The 22,824-nt window shown below is 52.2% G+C and overlaps 1 protein-coding gene across 2 annotated transcripts in view; it reads right to left on the minus strand.

Moving 5' to 3' along the window:
* PLEKHM2 (pleckstrin homology and RUN domain containing M2) overlaps window positions 1-22,824 on the minus strand; it is a 38,930-nt gene that overhangs the window by 9,417 nt on the left and 6,689 nt on the right. The window contains exons 2-7 of one of the 2 annotated variants that reach the window (XM_028108232.2): window positions 6,003-6,109; window positions 5,503-5,612; window positions 4,886-4,985; window positions 4,289-4,376; window positions 3,277-3,463; window positions 1,950-2,009 (exon numbers count right to left, since the gene is read on the minus strand). In XM_028108232.2, coding sequence (XP_027964033.1) covers window positions 1,950-2,009; window positions 3,277-3,463; window positions 4,289-4,376; window positions 4,886-4,985; window positions 5,503-5,612; window positions 6,003-6,109 — 652 coding nt within the window. The remainder of the gene's footprint in view (window positions 1-1,949; window positions 2,010-3,276; window positions 3,464-4,288; window positions 4,377-4,885; window positions 4,986-5,502; window positions 5,613-6,002; window positions 6,110-22,824) is intronic. The other variant, XM_028108233.2, reaches the window with a different exon arrangement.

Below are 22,824 nucleotides of genomic sequence, written 5' to 3' on the forward strand. Positions count from 1 at the left end.
AACCTGCTGTCCGCTTCCTAGTGGGTCTTGGAAACACTGGGCAGCTGTCTGCTGATGCAGCACATCATCCATTTTTTTTAAAAAGTACAGTGTCTTTTAATATAAGGGCAAAGGTAGGGGCCAAAGGCGATCGCCAGCCCTGCCAAAAACAAAACACCAGCAACATACGACACTTCCTTCAGATGTCCTGGGCCCCCAGAGCCTTAGTTCTCAGAGGTAGAAAACCTTGTCCTTCGGTCTCAAAGAAGGGTCCTGCGAGGCCATACACTCTTGTTCCAGCCCCTGGAGATCTGCCGTTGCTCGTGGGAGGAGTGCTGAGCAGTGAGTGAACAGGCCACGGGACGTGGTGGCTGTCAAGGCTGGTTACCCACCAGCTCTGTAATGAGCCAAGGACCATGGAAGGCTACTCCAACCCCCCCCCCACCCCCCGCAGGGCCCTGAGTTTGGAGCTGCCCCCAAATCCTGCTTTCCTCCAGGTGGAAGAAGACCAAGCCTCCCCAGCGGAGCTGCTAGAGTAGGCTTGGGAACTCAGGAAGCAGGAGTTCCCAGGGGGACAAAGCTCACCCTGCCTGGGAGCCCAGCCCAGCCTGAGCCAGCAGCACGAGCCGGGTTGTTAGTTCTCAGGCCACCGGGAGCTCTGAAGGGCTGCGGAGGAAGGTCAGGCCCTGCTTGTCAAGTGACTGCAAAGAGCAGCGAGGAGCTGGGTCAGGAGGGGGTTAGTGGTTAGAATCAGAGGGGGAAAAAAAAATCAATGCCCAGCATGTGCACTGCAAGAAGAGAGGTTGAGAGGATAAATGAAGTTACGATGGAATTCTGGATTTCGAGCTCATCTTAACTAACCTGTGGCACTCTTGAGGGCTACTCTCTTGGCCAGATGACATCATTAATTTTCCCCAAAGCCCTGTCTTATTTCCCTCAAACTAAGCTATTCATATGTTACTTGGAAAAAGATCATCTGTCATCCATTACTCAGAGATCCTGGCGCTAATAACAAAGGGACCAGCTCTGGAGCAGTGGAAAGGGCACCTAAGCCTCCTGCCCGGGTGAGCAGTCAGCACCTCCTCCCTCGGGGGCTGGCTCCCAGCCCCACCCGGCCCAGCCCCGGGCAGAAGAGGACCCCAGGGCAGGAGGCTCTTTAATTAGGGGTTGGGCGGGGGTGGGTATGGCCCCAGATCTAAGGAGGAAGCATTAACCCTCTCAGAAACAATGCCATGTGCTTTAAGTAACCACAGGAATGAGGGTGAGAACCCCATGGGTTTCCAGAAGCCTAGAAGTGGAGTCCTGGGCAGGAGAATGCCCAAGCACGGCTGCCGCCTAGTGGACAGGTGGGAGGGTGGACAGATTATATTTTAATCTGCCTTAAAACCTCAAAGAGAATCTCCCTGTAGGAAGTTTCAGGTGTACCTGGGCCGCTTTGACCATCGGGCCCTCAGGCTCTTTCCACGATACCAGAGAGGAAGCCACCGAGACTGGACTGGAGGAATTGAGCCCTCTGCCTTTACTCCCTGACGCTTCTGACACAAGAGCACATCTGACCTAAAGGAGCTTATGATCCACAGGTTCAACCCACGCTTTCCAGAACAAGCCTCTGCTCGCTGGATCAGGCCACTAGCGCCCCACGAGCTGGCGGTTCCCTACGCACAATCTGGTGCTTCCACTGGCATCGGAATCGGGGAGGGTGACCCACGGGTCCCTGAAACGTGGTCACTTGGTGACTCCACGAGGCCACTGCATAAAGGCAGAAGTCCTGCACTAGGAGAAGGGGGTTTGCCTAGAGCTAGAGGTCAAGTTCTCCTACCGCAGAATTCCATCTATTAGAACACCAAACTTGGCTTTATTATGATCACTGACATTATTATAAATAATGAGCTGATTTCAAATCATGCAGCAAGCTTGGCATGGAGACACAGCAAAACCGGAAAAGAGGGTAGCAGCGGACTCTGTCCCACCTTCCCAGTCTGTGCTGGGTACAGACGGCACTGCTGGAAACACATCTCCAAAATCATAATCTATAAAAACGAGGGACAAAACTGAAGATTAGAAACAGGTCGTGGAAGGACAGGGAGGGTGGGGTCGGCAGGGTGGGAGACATGGGGAGAAAACAAGAGAGGAAAAAGTTAAACTTTCTGCATTTTCTCTAATAGCCTCAGGGAACTTACTATGCTTCTCAGCTCCTGTGCTGGCCCAGGAGCCTCTGACCAGCTGGAAAGATCCTTGAGGACAATCCTTTCCAACCCCAGGACCTGGTTCTGGCTGAGAAGAACGTACCTAACCTTCACCATCCCTTGCCTTCCTTCCCTCTGAACCCAGCATCGGAGGTAAAGGGAGCTCAAGGGGACACCTCCGCCCCCGGGCGGCCTGGCTTGCCCCTTCAGGGCCCTGCCCCTGACTTCTTGGAGGCAGCCCAGGAGCCCAATCCAAGGAGACTGAGCTGCCACCTTCCACTTGTACAAGGAGCAATGCCAAGTGTTGCTCACAAGGCTAGAGCGGACACGAATAAAGAGGAAGGCCAGGACCTCAATGCTAATGCACTTCCAGGGGGCCCCGGGGACTGAACTTGTGCTTGGGGTGCCCGCTTCCTGGAGGTGAGGCGGGGTACAGTAAATGAAGAGCTCTCCTTTCCCACATGGGATGAACGAAGGTGGAGAAACAGCCAGCTTTACAGATGAACACAGAAGCTTAAGGTTTGAAAGAAACCAGGCTGTTCCCATCAGTTGTTGGATCCAGACGACAGAATGACCTACAGACGTGATGACAGCCTTTTTCAGTCTTGGATGCAGTGGGTGCAATCAGCGCTAACACACTAGCAAGTGCAGGAGGGACTCCGAAACCCGATGGGCTCAAGAGAAATGGGGACAAGTTTCCCCTCATCTTTGGACCCATCTGGCTCTCTCTTGTCCTTCCAGGGGCTGCTCAGCCTCTTTCTGCCTGGAATCAGAGTAGGACGACCTCCCCAAGCAGGCCGCACTCACCCCTGTAGTGGCAGGAAGAGCTTCCTCCTCACCTAGAAAACCACCCCGCCCACCCCCGCCCTGGGCATTAGGGCTCTAGCCTTCGGGAAAAGGGTCTAACATTCGTATGATCTCATTTTGGCTTTTTGTCCCCAGAATCTGTGTGTTACCCACCACGGAGATGCTGAGAAAATGAGTGAGGATCTGGGAAATGGTCGGCCCTGTTGAACTTCCAGTCTCCCCCATCAGACGGCAAGGAGCCCAGAGGGTTGTCACCACGAGTGCCAAGGCGGAGGCAGGGCTCCCTGCCGCCCGGGGCGCTTACCCTCACTGGATGGGGCAATGGCGCTGTCATCCCACTCCAGGTTGGTGGAGGTGACGGAGTTGAAGGAGTTGAGGGACAGGCTGTCCGAGCCTTGCACGGAGCTGGGGAGGCGGTCTTCGAAGTCCAGCAGGTACTGAGGTTTGTAGTAGTCGGGCATGTAGGGGGCCAAGTCTAAGTATGGAGCGTCCTGAGATGAGAGCACAAAGAGCCGGCTCGGCTGCGGGAGCCTCGGGGGCCCGGCGCAGACCTGCCTCCGACCGGCCTCCCCTGCTAGCTCTCCTTTGGGAAATCGGTGGGCTAACAGCACGAAATTCAGAAATAAGCTGCTAAAAGGAGTCATGGGAATGGCTGTGGCTCTTAAAGCTCTGGACTCGAAGCAGACAGAGATGGCAGATCCCAGCTCTGCCTGCAGCCCCTCCTTGACCTCCTCAACCACAAGGGCGGCTCATTTTCTCCAGTTTTGACCGCTTTTCCGTAGACGGTCCGTGCTGCTGGCGCAGGGACCTGGGAAGGTGCCGGGACTGGACGGGGCAGCGGCGTGCCGAGGCACCCGAGTCCGAGGGACGCTCTGGACCCTCCTCAGCCCTTCCTGGGCCCGCGTCCTGTTTCTCTAGTGCATGACAGTGAGGGAGACCGGGGAGCAAGGAGCTGAGGACACTTCTAGGGTCCCAAGAGGCACAGGGATGAATGTGCCTTGTCTTTCTCAAACATTCACGCCCTAAACACAGAGGAGAGTACATTAGCACTAAATACTCCAGGCAATGTGGCTTTTCCCCCAGTTTGGACAGAGGGGCAGGGAGGAGTCACCTGCACTAGGCATTTGGCTTAGATAAACCAAGAGAGGATCACCCCCTTCCATCCAGTTCCACTGTTCTGACCCTGAACAAACAAGGTGTTGCTCAGGCTCAGTCACACCCAACAGGCTCCCTGAGAGGGACCAGAAGAGGGAAACCGCACGTCCAGCCCGCCCACCCTGCCACCCCCAGCAGCGGCGAGAGCCAGGGGGTCTCACTAGATCCAGGTCGAATCGAATGAACTCCAGCCCAGACACCAAGGTCAGGAAGAGAGTCAGGTGATCGTGGCTGCAGACCAGGGCATTCCTGCGAGGCACGAGGAGGGACGACGGTTAGTGGCTTGGCCCCTTGCTCACCGGCAAGCTGGCTGTGTCGAAGTGCTTGGAGGGCGCCCAGCTTGGGGCCGCCCTCCCCCACCCTTTGCAGCATTTTCCTCCGGCTGTGGAGCCTCGCAGCTCTTCCCAGCCACTGTCTTCAGTCATGGGGCCTGCAGCATAAGGCTCATCTAGCTCTTGGCACCACAGATACTTTGTTCCTGCGGCAGCCCAGCTGAGGCTGAGCGTTCTAGAAAGGTCTGACTCCTGCGTGGAGGATCGGGCAGAGGCAGAGCCGTGGGAACGCCCGTACTCCTGGCAGGGCCATCAGAGGCAAGGTGCTGAGGGCCCTTTGGCCACCACTGACGTGTCCTCGGCATGCCATGCCAGGCTAGGCCTCTGACATGGCACACCGCGGTGTCTGCATGTGGCAAGAGTCTTTGGGACGAGGTTCAAGGGGAGCTCCGGGGCTGCATGAGACAGACTGTTCTGGACACTCACTTGACGTAGTATTTATGCAGCAGACCCAGGTTCTCCTGGAACAGCCGCAGGTAGCTCTCCAGGGAGTTCTCGTTGAGTGCCAGGTATAGCCAGGCCCTACCTGCAAACAGAGCGGGGGAGTAACTGGAAGGAAGGTCTGTCAGGGGGCTGGCTCTTTGGGCCAAGTGAGGGCAGGAAGGACAGCAAGAGTAGCTAAGGGGGCCAAGTGCTCTGATAGCCTCCTCTCTTTGGGAGGGCTGGAACCCCTGAAACCTGTGGTTTTCTAGTCAGGCCCTAGCTGATGGCAGCCCAGGGAACTCAGACCAAACTCCAGGTGGGTTGAGGAGCCGAAGGACTGGGCCCCGATCCTGCCGGCTAACACCGGTCCTGGCTCAGGGAGAGAAGCCAGGCTCCCCATTCTGGGCTCGGGCTGGGATCTGATAGGAGTCAGTTTCTCCTCAGCACCTCACTCTCCTTCCCCCCACCCTCGATGCTCCAACGAACTGTCAGGCGCAGGGCGGCGGCACCTGAATGCCCCTCTGCCGCGGGACAGCACAAGGGGATCAGCCTCCCAGGGCTGACCCTGAGGCCACACCTGAGCCCTGGGCCCCCCGCAGCATCGTCCTGGTGCTACTCACTGCGCCCCAGGTTGGTGGCCACGTGCTGCAGCACCTCGATCTGTTTGATGGCCTCTCTCCGGGTGAAATGCACCACGAGCACCCAGTAGCCAGATGAGAGGTCTTGCAGTCTGAGAAAACAGGACAGGAGATGCCATGACCTAAACGGGGCCACCCTGGGAAGCTGCAGTCAGCCGGCCCAGCAGCCTTCGTGTCGCTAATGAGCTCCAGGCTGAAGGCGATGGGCTCCCCGCAAGGCCCACAGGCAACCACTGCACCTTCACCCAGCGGCTCATCTGCCGCTATTTCTTCCCACAGCCGTTCATGCCTGCTCAGAGGCCATTTATGGGCCAGCTACAGGCAGCCTGCAGTCTACCTGAGTGAGGCAAATCTCTTTCTGCCAAGAGAAAGCAGAAATAAAAGGCAGGCACGGCGGGGGACTTCTCTCTGGAGGCTCCTCGCGGGCTGGGCCGGGCCAGGCGGCGCCCTGGGGTCTTCTCCAGAGACCACCTCCACCTTACCCGTACAGCAGGGCGTGGTCCAGGTGCTCACACAGACGCTGCAGGACCTTGTCATGGTTCCGGATGGCGGGGGTCTCATCCTCACACGCAGCAAAGTAGCTCTGCAACTGAAAGGAAAAGGGACGCACCCGAAATGAGAAACAGATAAAGAGGAAGGCTATAGGAGATAGCTGAGACACCAGTCAAGGGGCGCCCGGCTGGCCCCCTCGGTGGAGCGCACGACGCTTGATCTCGGGGTTGTAGGTTCGAGCCCCACGCTGGATGTAGAGGTGACTTAAAAATAAAATCTTAACAAAAAAGAAAAGAAAGCAAACCAGTCAAATGATAAATCCGTGGTGACCACCCGCTGCTTACCCCGCAGGCTCCAGAGGGCAAAGCTGCATCCTCAGAGCCCAGGCCCCGAGAGGCACCCAGTGCATGCTCTGCACAGTGACAGCTTGATGCTGGGAGGGACCCACCGTCCGTGTGTAGGTCTCAGGTGGTCCTGGGCTTCGAGTCAGGGCAGCGGAGCCACACCCCCCAGGGGCACTACATGAGGTATTATCTGTATAAATGTCCCCTGCTCCGGAGTTGTACAACATCCCCTGCTTGGAGCAGCTCCCCTGCACAAACTAAGGGCTGATGGACTGGGGCCCTGGCTCCAGAGGCTGACGTGGGGCCCTGGATTTGCCCGAGGACACGGACAAGGTTGGGCATGGGTTGGGGTCCAGGCCAGGCTCATGTCCAGCCCTACACCAAGAAGGACGCTTGTTTCCAGGCTGGGCAGATCAAAGGAAGGGGGCAGCAGGCGAGAGGAACTGCAGGGCTGAGCATGGGCTGAGCACGGGCTGAAGAAGGTGAGGGCAGCTTTCTCTGGTTAGTTAAAGCTTAGAAAGCAGGGCCCTTTTCAAGTAAAGCCCTAGGAGACAAGTCTTTCAAACCTCGTTTAGCCATATTCCGGCCCGCTGTTGCCCTTCTAATGGCCAGACGGGGGACAGACAGACAAGAAGAACACTCATCTCAGGTTTAAGCGTGGCACGGGACAAATGTGTTCTCAAGTGTTTTCTGGAGGCAGTGGTTGAGACGGCAGCAGCAAGCTACATCAACCACACCAACAAGCACGCGCTCCTGGCGAGCGGCCAACCATTCAGCGCCCACAACAAAAATAGCCTCTCTTCCCTGTGGCCCAGGGTAAGCCCCGCAGCCCTGCTGGCCAGGGACAGACCCCAGTCCTGCGGGGTTGCCCTCCCTCCTGAGAGGCGCGCAAAACAGGCCCGGGAGGAAGGTTCCCAGAACCGAAAGAAAGCAACGAGCCTATGCCAGCCACCCAACTCCCACCCAGTGATGGCTGGAAGCTTGTCTCGCTCCCTTCAGTACTGAGAACCACCACACGGGTGTCCGGCCTTTTCTTCTTCTTCTGAGATCGGAGAGTCTTAGATGACAGAGCTGGCAGGATCTTTTGAGATCTGGCAAACTCCCTCATTAAGAAAGCAAAATGGACGTTCACCCATTTTCTTGATTATAAAAGTAGCCACACCCACCACAACACTGGAGAGACACGGAAAAGCTTTAAGATTTTGTTTATTTTATTTAAACAGAGAAGGGGGCTAAAACCAGTAGAAGTGAAGTTCTTCACGGTGAGTGTCAGCTTAAGTGAAGGGGAGCCAGAGCTGGGACTCAGACTCCTTTCTCGGGTCAAGAGACCTTTACAACCGTTAATCCAAAAACAACATTTGCTCACCATAAAAACTCAAGTAAGACAGAAGTGTGTATAAAGGATAAAGGCCTCCTGGCCCCCTGTTCCCCACTGTCAACAGCTCAGGTGTGTGTGTGTGTCCTCCCAATACGCTTCCTGCATACGCAGACTTAAAAAATTTTTTTAAAATGTGAAACCGGGTCATGCTATACTCATTGTTCCCAAACGTGCTTTTTCTTAACAATGTACAAAGCGTCTATTTCTGTACCATCACATACCGAGCGACTGCATTTTCTCAGTCCACACTGCACGCTGAAATAGGACATTGTCAGCTAATGGCCACTGTCTCTACTTCTTTGATGCCACACGATACCACAGTGAACATCCGTGGATCCCTGTGTGGGTATTTCTGAACGGTGAGTGCTTACAACGGACCCGCAGACCTTGATTTGCACTCCCACGGTGCCGGCTAACCCTGGACATAATTAGCCTAATTCTTGGCAGTCCAACTGGGGAAAAACAGTACCTAATTGTTTGGGGGTTTTTTTGTTTTTTTTTGTTTTTTTTAAGATTTTATTTTAAGTACTCTCTACGCCTAACGTGGGGCTGGGAACTTACAACCCCGAGATCAAGAGTCGCATGCTCCTCCAACTGCACCAGCCAGGTTCCCCCGGTACCTGATCATTCTAAATTGGATTTCTCTCAACACTAGTGCAGCTGAGCATTCTTTTTTTTTTTTTTTAAGATTTTATTTATTTATGAGAGACAGAAAGAGAGAGAGAGCAGGGGGAGGGGAGGGGGGAGAAGCAGACTCCCCGCTGAGCAGGGAGCCCAATGCAGGGACCCGATCCCAGGACCCCAGGATCATGACCTGAGCTGAAGGCAGATGCTCAACCGACTGAGCCACCCAGGCGCCCCCAGCTGAACTTTTTTTTTTAAAGATTTTATTTATTTGACAGAGAGCGACACAGCGAGGGAGGGAACACAAACAGGGGGGAGTGGGAGAGGGAAAAGCAGACTCCCCGCCGAGCAGGGAGCCCGATGCGGGGCTCGATCCCAGGACCCCGGGATCATGACCTGAGCCGAAGGCAGACACTTAAGGATTGAGCCCCCCAGGTGCCCCCCGGCTGAACATTCTTATTAGCCATTCCTACCATTTCTATTTCTTTTCCTGTGAACGACCTGTTCAATCTGCTCGATGTTCTGTCTGCTCGCCTTTTTCCTGATAGTCTGTCATATCTCTTTGTTGGTGGAGGATTTAATCCTGTGTGTTGCTTTGAATTATTATTTTTGCCCCATGTCAACTGACCTTTAAGTTTTCCTTATGGTGTTTTTTATCCTATTGAGAAACTTCTACGTTTTAGGTAGTCAAATCTGTCAACCTTGCCCTTCACCGTTTCCTGTTTTCCCCAGTCTAATACTACAAAATTACTTCTTTCCCTCTATAGCTTTCGGACTTTTTTGGTTTCCTTTTTTGCGTTTAGACCTTTACTTTATATGTGGCATGAGGTAAGGATTGAGCCTTATTACTTTCTGGATGGAGAACTCATTCCCACATTTATTAACGGTCCCATACTGATTTGTGATTTCATATGCCACCTGTCCAGATTATTTTAATCAGCCCATTGCCTATTCCTGGGCCAGTCTCTAATTTTTATTATTTTTAAAAAGATTTTATTTATTTATTTGTCAGAGAGAGAGAGAGAGAGCATGAGCAGGGGAGCGGCAGGCAGAGGGAGAAGCAGGCTCCCCACTGAGCAAGGAGCCTGATGCAGGGCTTGACCCCAGGACCCCGGGATCTGACCTGAGCTGAGGGCAGACACTTAGCCGACTGAGCCACCCAGGCATTCCCAGTCTCTGATTTTTAATTATTTTCTTATTCATCATTTTCATATGGGCAGAACAAGTCCACCCCACCCTCCAACTATTCTTTTTCAAAACTGTTTTGACTATTCTGGCATAATCTTTTAGAATCAAATTTGGAGTAGAATTATACTGAGTCTAGGGATGATTTGGTGGGGAGAAACCGTATCTTTGTAAGTCTTCCCATCCAGGGACGTGGAATTTTCCCCCATTTATGCAGGTCTTCTTTTCTATCATTGGGCAAGTTTCACAGCCTTCTTTACGTAGGTCTCGCACATTGACTGCAAGGTGGGCTGCATACACACCCTTATACTATGATTTCGGGAACAGTCTGACAACCACAAAACCACTCCTGCAGAAAGTACAACAGAAAAGGCGTGTAACACGGTGGCAAAGAGTGGGGGCTGGGGGCAGGAAGCGGGGGTCCAAAGCTCGGCTGTGCTACGATGGAGCCGAGTACCTTTGGCAAACTGCTCAACCGTCTAAACTCTCATTTTTGCTCATCTGTAAAATGGGAGAGAGCTGAGCTGTCCAGTATAGCAGCCAGTAGCTAGCTTCACGGGACTAGTTACATTTAAATTAATTAAAATTAGACACAATTAACAATTCAGTTCTTCGGTGGCACTAGCTACATTTCAGAAGTTCCACAGCCCCATGTGGTGCGTGGCTACTGAACTGGACAGTGCAGATATAGAACATTTCCCTCCTTGTGGAAATTCTATTGGATGGTGCTAGTTTGGGGGATGGAATGATATAAAGCATGCAAAAGGCTTACCATACAACCTGGTAAGCAGCCAGCACTCAATAAATATTAGCCAAGCTTATAAAGAATAATGAACCATATTTTTTATTTTTTTAAAGCTTTCTTTATTTAGGGACACCTGTGTAGCTCAATTGGTTAAGCGTCTGCCTTCAGCTCAGGTCATGATCCCAGGGTCCTGAGATCGAGCCCCGCTGAGCAGGGAGCCTGTTTCTCCCTCTCCCTCTGCCCCCTGCCTGGCCCCTGCTTGCTCTCAAATAAATAAATAAAAATCTTTTAAAAAAAAGATTTATTTATTTGAGAGAGAGAGAGAGAGACTGTGAATGGGGGGAGGGGCAGAGGGAGAGAGAATCACAAGCAGACAACCCACTGAGCGCAGAGCCTGACACGGGACTCGATCCCATGACCCCAAGATCAAGACCTGAGCCAAAATCAAGAGTCCAATGCTCAACCGGCTGAGCCACCCAGGCGCCCCAAACCCATATTCTTAGTCAAACCAATAACATAGCACTTGGCTAAACCTAACAGCACGTGCAAATAAGATATAAGGAAGTGCCCTGCTCTCGAGAACTACCATTCTGTTCACTGGTTCGCTAGCGGGGGCTCCAAAGCCTACTCTTTAAACACCTTCTTACAGCAGGTTGATAAAGATTTGCCATGATCTCAGGGGACTAGGTGTTCTCGAATCAGTGCTGCAGCCCAGCATGGTTCCTCAGAGGAGGAGGAGGAAGAACCAGTGCTGGAAGAACTTTAGGAGTTGTGTCCACAGCTTGAGCTCATACTTGGGGGGTTGGGTCAGCCAAGCGCGGACATAAAGGTAAACAGCAGGGGTATATTCTTCCCTTTACCGTGGAGAGGCCACAGCTGGTAGCCACTCACCGCACCAGTAAGATCAGCAGGCTCTGAAAGAACTGGGGAGTGGAAGGGAAGCAAACATCGCACAAACAAGGGCTCTGGGGCAACAGAATGTAGGGAATGAGGATAATGAACACAAGCCAGCCTGGAAGCACAGTTACCAGCCTAGGACTCTTCAGTTACGTGTGACACCTGTTGCTGGAACTCACACCAGGGTTTGACACCATCATTAAGTGACTGCTTATTCCAGGCACCAGGAAGCACAGAGTGGAGAAGAGTATGGATTCCGGCGTCAGACAACTTGGATTTGAACGTGGGCTCTGCTGCTGACTCACCGTGTGACACCGGGCAAGTGATTTCACCTCTCTAAACTCAGCATCCCCATCTGTGAAATGGGCTTAGTGATGGTATCCTCCCTATAGGCTGCTGTGAGGGCTCAGATACTATTTACACTGGTTTTATCAAAAGGACGATGACACACTTTACCAACACTGGGTAATCACCACAGCAATTGCATAAAGTAGGTCACAGAGCTAGTAAGTGGCAGGGCCAGACTCTCAATCCAGGTCTTTCCACCTGGGCTCAAGATCCCCGAATGAATAATGTGTATATAATGTCATGCTCTGATCTAATTGCTGCAGGAGAACCCAAGAAAGAGAAGTGAGGTCTCTTTTTCAAGCCACAGAACTAACCTTTTTCACCACGGGGTAGAAATGAGCTCAGCGTCTTGCGCAGCAGCTCTTCTTCTTGGAAGATGGGCCAAGAAGAAATGCCAGGGCAACTTCTGTTTGAGAAGAAAGCTTGCCTCTGACCCTCGCCATCCCTCTGCCCCACACTGGCACCTTCCCAGTGGTGAGGAAGTATATTGTCTGGTTAACACAAGCCACAGTTGCTCCAGGAGGAGACTTTTCCCACTTCTGGGGAGAAATTCATCCTGCTGATCAGATTCCCAAATAGTTTTGAGTATTTCCTTTCTGTCTGTGTAGGTTTGGGGGAAAGGTGGAAAATGTCAGAGCAGGGGCCAGCAAACTATGGCCAGTGGGTCTGCCTATTTTTGTAAATAAAGTTTCATTGGAACACAGGCATGTCATGTATTTCTGTATTATCTACAGCCGCCCTTTTTTTTTTTTTTTAAGTAATCTCTACACCCAACGTAGGGCTTGAACTCATATCCCCAAGAGATCAAGAGTCACATACTCTTCCAACTGAGCCAACCTGGAGCACTTACTTACAGCTGCTTTTGCACTATGATGGCAGCACTGAGTAAGACACAAGAGAGACTATACGGCCCATGGAACCTAAAATGTTATCTGGCCCTTTACCAAAAAAACTTGCTGAGCTTTGGTCTAGAGCCTTGAGTAGAGGTGGAAAGGAGTGCACACCTTGGCAGGTTGGGTTGAGAGGTGTCTCTTGCCCAAAGCTCAGTTCAGCAGTGGCCAGAGGGGAGGCTCAAGCCTTGAAGATTCATATATTTCAACAAATATCTACTGCGCAACTACTATATGTATATCAGATATTAATCTTTTTTTTAAGATTTTATTTATTTATTTGACAGAGAGAGACACAGCGAGAGAGCGAACACAAGCAGGGGGAGGGGAAGAGGGAGAAGCAGGCTTCCTGCTGAGCAGGGAGCCCAATGCGGGGCTCGATCCCAGGACCCTGGGATCATGACCGGAGCCGAAGGCAGACGCTTAACGACTGAACTACCCAGGCGCCCCTACCAGATACTAATCTTTTTTTAAATAATTTTTTATTGTTATGTTCATCACCATACATTACATCATTAGTTCTTGATGTAGTGTTCCGTGATTCATTGTTTGTGCATGACACCCAGTGCTCCACGCAGAACGTGCCCTCTTTAATACCCATCACCAGGCTGACCCGTCCCCCCACCCCCCTCCCCTCTAGAACCCTGTTTGTTTTTCAGAGTCCATCGTCTCTAATGGTTCGTCTCCCCCTCCGATTTACTCCCCTTCGTTCTTCCCCAGATACTAATCTCACACAGAAGTTCTTACCCTTGTAAAACTTACCTCCTGGTGGCAGATGGAGAGAACTATGTGCATATACATAATATCACGTTCAGGAGTAAAAATGTTATTTAAAAAACACAGGGTACAGGTAATCTGTTATAAATATGGGGTCTGAGAAGATCTCGCTGAGGAAATGACTGTTGAGGTATCTGGGGGAAGAGTTACTCTCATTAGAGGGACAGTAGGTACAAAGGTCCTGAGGCAGGGGCAACAGTAAGGAGACAGGTGTGACTGGAGCTCAGGAAGCGATGATGTGAGTGGTATGAGATGAGGTCGGAGGGCAGCCAAGGGCCACATCATGTGCGTCGTGCAGGCCATAATAAGGACTTCATATTTCATTTCCAGTTTGATGGGAAATTATGGGGAGGTTGAGAACAGGGAATTATCATAGTTCAATACACATGCTATGAGGCTGCTCTAGCTTCTGTGTCGTGTATACACAGACTGTGGGAAGCCACGGTAGGGGCAGGGAGACTGGCTGGGAGGCTATCACCAGTGCGGATGGACAGTGAGGCTTGGAGCTGGCTGTAGTGGTAGAAGTGGGAAAGGGTCAGGTTCAAGATCTCACGTGAAGGTGGTGCCCCAGGGATTTATTTATGGATGAGATGTGGGGTATGCAAGCAAGGAGGGTGCCAGGATGATTCTAAGCTTTTCCATCTGAGCAACTGCGGGGGGGGGGGGGGGTTGTGCCATTTGCAGGTCAGGTGGAATTCTGCTCTGGACAGTTAAGTTCAAAACACCCGTCAGACATCTAAATGGAGATGTCAAGGAGACAGCCCTATAAATGGGTCTGGAGCTCAGGGAGAGGTATTTAAAGCTGTGGAATCGGACGAGGTCAACCCTGGGAGTACAGGAAGCACAGCACCTGAGCACTGAGCCCGGGCACACCAATGTGAGACCGGGGGTCCTCACCCAGTCTGCATAGCAGAACCACTTGGGATAGAAGGAAAATAATCATGCCCAGGTGCCTTCTGAGATCAATTAAAGCAGAAACTCTGGAAGTGGAGCCCAGGGACCAGCATTTTTAAAAAACACTCTCCAGATAATTCTAATGCCCAGTCTGGGCTGAGAATCACTGCTTTAGACTGAGAAGGTACAGCTGAAGAGGCGGGTAGAAAATCCAGACAGTGTGTGCTCCAGAAGCCAAGTGAAGAAAGTGTCCAAAGGGAAGGAATGATCCCTTCTTCTTTTTTTAATTCTTAACTGATCTCCACACCCAACGTGGGGCTCAAACTCACAACCCTGAGATCAAGAGCACATGCTCCTCCAACTGATCCAGCCAGGTGCCCCAGGAATGATCCCTTCATCGGGGTCATATTCCCACAAAAAGGAAGGTGCTGGGAATCCCGATCAAGGCAACGTGAGTGGGGTGCTTGAGTGGCTCAGCAGGATGAGCATGACTCTTGGTTTCAGCTAGGGTCATGATCTCTGGGTCATGACCTTAAGCCCCATGCTCAGGGCAGATTCCGCTTGGGGCTCTTTCCCCCTCCCTCCCCCTCTGCTCCTTCCACTGCTTGCACGTGCATGCTCTCTCTCTCTCTCTCTCAAATCAATAAATTAAAAAACTTTTTTAAGGTGTAATAGTGGTATTAGGTTATGTGAGAAAAGAATCCTCACCTTTGAGCAATGTTTACTGAAAAATGTATGGATGTCTGGGATCTGCTTCAAAAATAAGAGGGCTACGGTTGACACAGACAGTCCCTGATATAAGAGCTGTGCATGGGACTTCAGTTCACCTTACCACCTACGATTAGTTGGAGAGGGGGAAAGAGGACGAGGAGGGAAGGAGGGAGGGAGGGAGGGAGGGGAGGAGGGAGGGAGGAGGGAGGGAGGGGAGGGGAGGAGGGAGGGAGGGGAGGAAGGAGGGAGGGAGCAGAGACATTAATACAGAAAACTCCTTTGTCCAGTTCTGTCAAGAGTGGCAAGAAAATGGGAGTGGAGTGAAGGAGTCGAGTCCTTGAACAGGAAAGACAGGATGGCACCCACTGCCCCAGGGGAGGGTGGCAGGGATGGGCGCCCAGATGCAGGTGGGCAGGTGTGCTCAAAGGCGGTAGGATGAACTATTCTCATCAGAAGGAAATTTTAAAATAAGCAAGGTCCTTAAAAATAGAGAACAAACTGAGGGTTGCTGGAGGGAGGTGGGTGGGGGAGGAGCTAGATGGCTGAAGGGCATTAAGGAGGGCACTTGTGATGAGCACTGCGGGGTGTATGTAAGTGATGAATCGCTGAATTCTACTCCTGAAACCAGTATCGCACTGTATGTTAACTAACTAAAATTTAAATTAAAAAAAATAATAAAGGGGCGCCTGGGTGGCTCAGTCGGTTAGGCTTCTGCCTTCGGCTTGGGTCATGGTCTCGGAGTCCTGGGATCGAGCCCCACGTCAGGCTCCCTGCTCAGCGAGGAGCCTGCTTCTCCCTCTCTCTCTGCCTACTTGTGCTCTCTCTCGATCTCTCTGTCAAATGAGTAAGTAAATGAAATCTTTAAAAAAAAGATATTAAAAAAATAACAAATAAATAAAAACAAGCAAGGTCAGCTGAGAATGAAGAGAGGGATTAAGATTTAAAGTAATTTTTTTAAAGCCACGGTCTCCCTAAAGTCCTTTAAGGCAGGCATGTTCCCAGACCACACCCTGGGTCGGCTAAGCTACTCGCCTTTCCCCACTCCTGATTCTTGGGGTGTACTCAGGCACCAGTGCTGGGGAGTGCTGGGCTCAGCCCACTCACCCCCTCAAAGCCAGGAGGACGGCAGGCAGGCCCAGCACCCTGGGAAGACTGGCCACCACGAAGCCACGCCAGACCCCGTGGCTGCTGGGAAACGTGGGTGGCACACTCCAGCAAGCCAAGAAAGGCCTGACTCAGGACATTTTAATTAGGGTTAGTCCCACTCTCCACTCCGAGCTGCAGCCAGCCCTCTTTTGTCTTCTCTCTCCCTTACAGACCCATAACCAAGAGACAATTTCTAGTTCTGTGGTTGGTACCGAGAAATCCTTCCAGAACTGGTCCCTAATAGGTTAACTCAAAGGTGGCTATGAAAGATTATAAATGGCCAGAGGAAAATAAAGACCGTCACTGGGGCCCTTCCTTCTTTCTCCCTGGTCAGTCAACCTCAAGGGTGCTGTGATGCTGCCCAGCAAACAGACGGGAGGCCTGGACTCTTAACTGCTACCTGTTCACGGGCTGTACTGGGCAGGGCAGCGGGAGGGTCCCCACCCTTATATTTACAGAGCGGGATAAAAATACCTGCCCCAACAACGGTAAGGGGGTCCGCAGGGCGGGCCAGCCACAGGGTGGCAAACTGCCTGACCACTGGGGGCTCCCTCCCTGCTTGGCACACAGAGCACGCAGACCTAGCAAGTGGGAGCGACCGGCTCCCTGCAGACCAGGTATATTTAGACCACAGAATGTTTAGAACAGCCTCGCACTCCAGGTCCAGGAGGTGGAAATCCAAAGGCAGGGAAACCCCATGGAATGAAGGGTGGACTGCCACCTGCCCTCAAATCACCTCTTTTAGAGATGAAATCCACAATGGCCCTGGATGCAAGAGCTCAACTCAAACTCAGAGCCATCCTGAGTGGCATGGCCCCCGCAGGGCCACCGGTTCCCTAAGCTGCCTCTCCCCACTGCCCCTGCTGCTGCAGGTGCGCTCTGGGTGAGGGACGAGCCTTGTGTGCCTGCCTGGCCTTTGGAATTCTATTCATAGTGTGAGTCCTGTGGGGTCGAACTGGCCCTGTGGGCCTCATGGACGTTCGCTCTTCGTTCCAAGGCAGAAACTCGGAGGAGAGGCAGAGGTCAAGCCATGTGCTACCATTTATCACCTACCTTTGGGGTTGGGATGTCCCTAAACCTTGATGCCTGAACTCCCCGGGGAGGGGGACCCCACGATGGCTCATCCATAGCAGAGACCGCTGGAGAAGAGTCGGTGTGGTTAGAACTACCCAGATCCCCTCAGGGAGCCCACCAAAACAGGCCCCCACCCGGATCTTGCACTAGCATTGTGCATTGGCTTCTGGCACAGACTCGTGGATTTGAGGCCAGTGCTCATCATCCATCCCCTGCAAAATAAACAAGTAAGCAAACACACAAACAAGGCAGGCCAACCGGGGACTTTTAAGTCTTAGCAAAACTTCTTAAGAATAATAATGTCTGACCCAAGGACTAGAAGGCCTGGGCCAACAGCATCTCTGCAGAGAAGCTCCACTGGAATTGAAGATAAGCCTGGGGGGCGCCTGGGGGGCTCAGTCGTTAAGCGTCTGCCTTCGGCTCAGGTCATGATCCTGGAGTCCCGGGATCGAGCCCCACATCGGGCTCCCTGCTCGGCGGGAAGCCTGCTTCTCCCTCTCCCGCTCCCCCTGCTTGTGTTCCCTCTCTCGCTGTGTCTCTGTCAGATAAATAAATAAAATCTTAAAAAGAAAGAAGAAGAAGAAGATAAGCCTGGGACTGGCCAGCTGGAAGACTTTCAGAATCTAAGAGCAGAAGGGGCCCTAGAAATCGCCTAGTTACAAAGCGGAGTTTTCTGGGGTCTCCCCCATTGTTGGGGGGAGTCAGAGCGAGGCTATCAGTGAATGCAAGTTTGACTAAAAAAAAGGAAAAGGGGACGTCTGGGTGGCTCAGTCAGTTTAGTATCTGCCTTTGGATCACGTCATGATCCCAGGGCCCTGGGATGGAGTCCCGGGTCAGGCCTCTGCTCCGCGGGGAGCCTGCTTCTCCCTCGGCCTGCCGCTCCCCCTGCTTGTGCTCTCTGCCAAATAAATAAATAAAATCTTTTTTAAAAAATTAGAATGAAAATGAAAATAAGAAAAAAAAGAAAGAAAGTCTGACTACTGAATGTGCTGAAGATCAGAAACATGATCTGATCCTTACTTTGCTGGCAGGGAGACTGGGGCCCGGGGAGGTGAAGACACTCCCTGCCCCTCCTGTCTTTGTGCGGCTGTCCTTGCACCTGACAGCACTGTTTTGGCCCCGGTGTGCTCAGACACCATGGAAGTGGCTGTTCCTGGAGGCCCTTCTGCTTCCATCCCCGGCTGGGGTACCTGCTGTAACCATCTGGGAAGTGCTCCTCCCCACGTCTTACTGAGGAGGGCCTTGGGCCATTTCCAGGGCTCTGCAGAAGGGGACCTGGGGTGTGGGGACAATGTGAGGGGCGTCCTAGTTACCTCCTTCCTAGACAACATTAGCGTGTTGACAGAGGCTTTGGCCCGCTGCGCGCCTGCCGCTCCAGCAACCCCAGGCACCTCAAGTGTTTCTGACTTACTCTCCTAATTTTATTTTATTTTCTTCTTATTTTTTAAGTAGGCTCCACACCCAGTGTGGAGCCCAACGTGGGGCTTGAACTCACGACCCTGAGATCAAGACCTGAGCTGAGATCAAGAGTCGTGGATGCTTAACCAACGGAGCCACCCAGGCGCCCCATGACTTAACTCTCCTAATTTTAAAATCCCTAACCCGAGATCCCACCCCACCTTAGCCTGAAAAGTATGGCATTCCTGAGGACAATCAGTTACTGTAGATTACAGAACCAGAGATCACTGCTACATAAGAACCAGAGATCCTGCAGCTCAGAAATGATCAGCCTGGTTTCTTGGTAGGCACGAAAAACACTGTCCATCTGTCAATTCCCCTGCCCGGGAAAGGCTCGTGCCCAGGCTGGGTGGCATCCTAGGGCTGACCGGCCCCATATGCAGAGTCACCATGCAGGGTGTGCTGTTTGTTTACCACGAGTCTGCATTGCTTCTTAAGCAACGTGAGTGAAATCAATGCTTCTTAACCATTTATTTGCTACTAAATACACCCAATTATAACGGCTTTCTTTCCCACCGCCCAAATCGTTACTCATTAGCCCCTTTGCTGGAGAGTTGGCACGCTCTCTGCTGTTTTGGCAGCCCTGCGGAAAGATATGGGGGGGTGGGGAGGGAGAAAAAGCTAAAAAAAGCAGGTACTTGAATTATCCATGGATTTCATTTTTTGTGTGTGTGCTTTCTTTGGGGTGTTGGAACAGTGATAGAAGGGGACAGGCCTAGTTGGGCACAGATCTTTTGGGCAATTTGATGGAATATGGTTTCCAAGAGCAGTTAAGTGCCTCTCCTTCCCGAAGAAGGAGTGTCCCAGCCCCAAGGTCCTGCGATTGTCCTGCCTCTGAACACGGCACAGGGCTTGACCTCTCATGGGGGGACAGAGGACTCCTTTCAAAGTGGGGATGAAAACGGCAGGAGTCTCTGCTAGGAGGTGGCTGGGCAAACACCAGAGCCCTAGAAGCCAACCAATGGCCTGAAAGAACAGGCAGCACCCACGACTCTAGGCCACACTTTTACCCCTGGGATGGAGGTGAGGCAGGCCCTGCTTTCTCAGTGCTCCGTGTTCAGCGGTGTGTGTGGCACTGGCAGGAAGAAGGGAGGTTTTCAAAGCCTCTTTCAGTCAGTCTTTCAGAGCCCGGGGAGCCTCACTGGTTCTGCATTCAGCTTTCACTTCCCCTCTCCTCAGCTGTATCTGCAACATGATCTCACGAATGCACCCCTCACCCGACAGCCATTTTGTTGCCATGGGAAATGTCATCAGGTCACTGTCTAAATCAAAATATTAGGTTTTGAGGACACTGGGGGGACCCCTGCTTCCACCCCCATGGTCCGTGCAATACAGCCAGACAGAGGCTAACAAGGTAAATACAGGGTCAGGAAGCATGACAACAACTCCATGGATGACACACTCATACGGGCCATCAGCAGACACGGGGGACAGCTGGGTGGACATCTATCCCGTTGTGATGTGTTGACTGTCTTCTCTCCCAGAGTACCAGCCGCAGGGGGTAGGGACTCGGGGGGTTCTGTTCACTGCTGGTTCCTAGTGACTGGAAGAGCGTCCAGCACATCACCATCACTCAGCAGATATTTGTCCAATGAACACGTGGTTTTAAGGAGGCCTGGCTGACGAGACTGACCCGAGAGGATGAATTATCTGTTACAGTTTCCAGACAAACATCATGGGGATGGAAAAGACCCAGAGAAATGAAAAGAGCAACAGCCAGCGACGTGGTTCAAATCCAGCTCTGTTCCTAATGAGCATCAGAATCCGGGGCAAGTTCCTTCTCCAAACCTCATTTCACTCAGGTATTAGATCGGGTTCATGGCCTATCCTGCAAGTGTGTTGTGAGCCTGACTCAGGAAATGTGTGTAACCAGCAGGTGCTGAAGAAACTCAATGTAGGGACTCCTCTGGTATTATTACCCTGCTACGTCTCGTGCACTTGGCCTTTTCATGCCTCGGTAGTCTGTAACACCCAAAATAAAGAACCTAGGGAGAAAGTGTGAACAGAGGTTGGCTACTTACTAAAATTAACTTCGGAGATTTTTGTGGATTTCAAGGTTACACTAGTCCCTTCCTTGTTCTCATATATTACTGGGTTTCTTAGAATCTGTTAATTCCAACCCTTAAGCACAGTTATCCAGGGAGGAGAGGCGATTCTAGGACACCAGCACTCCCTCCCTCCCTCCCTCCCTTCTTTATCTAAGTAATCTCTATACCCAACATGGGGCTCAAGCTCATGACCCCAAGATCAAGAGTTGCATCTCCTGTGACTGAGTCAGCCAGGTGCCCCTCATACTTCCTTATGTTTTTTTGAGAGAGAGAGCGTGCATGCATGAGTGTCAGGGAGGGGCAGAAGGAGAGAATCTCAAGCTGACTCCACACCTAGTGCACAGCCTGGTGCCAGGCTCGATTTCACGACCCTGAGATCATGCCTGGAGCTGAAATCAAGAGTTGGACGCTTAACCAACTGAGCCAGCCAGGTGCCCCTTTCCTTATGTTTCTATAATGCTTCTAAAGCACTCAAGAAAAGGGGGAAACGATAAATTACAAATACATAAACCAGGGGGAGAATGGTTGTGTGGCAGGACCAGCTGCTTTGTGAGCAAGATGGAGGAAGCGCTCTCGGGACCCTGGATGGTCACAATAACCAACAGACCAAGGACCTGAACTTTCAGCTCCAGCCAAAGGGACTCTCCCAGAAACTCTCCTTATTCTCCTGCCTCAAAGGGAAGTTCTAGGATGTTCCCGCCTTAAGCGAGCAGCCATAAGGACAGGGCTGGAAAGGAAAGTTCACACGCACCAACCAGCCCTGATGCCTCGTTCAGACTCCCCTGGAGGAGAGCCATGCGCCCAGATGTGGTTGCCCCCCCTGCACTGCAGGTCCCAAGCTCAGACACCTGTTTCATGGTTTCTCAGCCAGGCCACCGGGAGAAGAGCCCCACGGTGCTCCTTGGACCTAAGGGCACCGCCAGCTTCAGCGGCATCATACTCTTGCCAGGGTAGTGCATCCCGATGCCCGAGGTGAGCACCAGAGACTCAAGCGGGGAGATCGGCCCACCCGAGAGCCCCATGGTACCTCCAAGTGCCAGCCTTCTTCCCACAACATTAACGCTCCAAACACCACTCCTTTCTTTCCACGTTCCAACCTTTTTTTTTTTAAATTTTTTATTTGTTTTATTTATTTATTTGACAGAGAGAGGCACAGCGAGAGAGGGGACACAAGCAGGGGGAGTGGGAGAGGGAGAAGCAGGCTTCCCGCTGAGTTGGGAGCCCGATGTGGGGCTCGATCCCAGGACCCTGGGACCATGACCTGAGCCAAAGGCAGACGCTTAACGACTGAGCCACCCAGGCGTCCCCCACGTTCCAACCTGCCTTGACCACTCTACGTTAGCTTTCAGACCAAGCATGTTTTTCAGCTAGCAGCAGATTTTCAGTTTTGCTGGCGACTTCTTGTCACAGTGGGCTCCAGCTGGATGAGCTCTGAGGGGGACCCGCAGGAATCACCACTGCTCCGACTGAACTCGAGAGTTAACTGTACCGCAGAGCGCCTAGAGACACAGCGACAGCCCACCCCACGGTGTGTGTTGGGCGGGGGGGGGGGGGGGGGGGGCTTGCTGCCGCCAGAGCGCCACCTGCTTCTGTCCAAGCCCAGGTGCAGGTGAGTTTGTGCCCCGCCCCCAGTCGTCAAACAGGGCTTTCAGTCTGGACAGGCCTCATGCTAGAGCCAAGCCACAGAGAAAGAGAGGGGCCAGGGCCAGATGGCACAGATGGATGGACCCACAGTGTCACAAGGCTTCAAACAGAAACCTAACGTTGTAAAAGGAAAACCATGTCCTAAAATTGAATGGGCAGGCCTCTGAAAAGACAGTTACGGCTTCTCTCCTAGTATCTCATGCTGGACCTGGGTGGGATCACCCATAGGATAGGGTCAGGTGCACGCTCCTGTGCTTCCTGGTTGGGGGCCTTCGGGTCCCTGGTGTCCCTCAGTGGAAAGCCTCTATTCTGTGAGAGAGGAAAGGAGCTCAGACTAGTTACTGCCAACATTAGGACAAAGGCTGGGGGAGAGGAAGCGAGGAGAAGCAATCCTGACCCATAGCACTTCAGTTTATAAAATGTGTGCATAGGTATTGTTTTCTTTAGCGTGCTGCCCCAGTGACTCAGGTCACTGGGGGGTTTCAGAACTCTTAAGGCTTTTATTTATTTATTTATTTATTTATTTATTTATTTATTAAGTTTTTATTTATTTTTGACAGAGAGAGAGCTAGCACAGGCAAGGGGAGTGGCAGGCAGAGGGAGAGGGAGAAGCAGGCTCCCCATGGAGCAGGGAGCCCGATGCGGGGCT

The sequence above is a fragment of the Eumetopias jubatus genome, unplaced genomic scaffold, assembly GCF_037043125.1.
Source record: "Eumetopias jubatus isolate StellerSeaLion01/CBP00866 unplaced genomic scaffold, mEumJub1_p1.0 scaffold_4, whole genome shotgun sequence".
NCBI classification, from domain to species: Eukaryota; Metazoa; Chordata; class Mammalia; order Carnivora; family Otariidae; genus Eumetopias; species Eumetopias jubatus.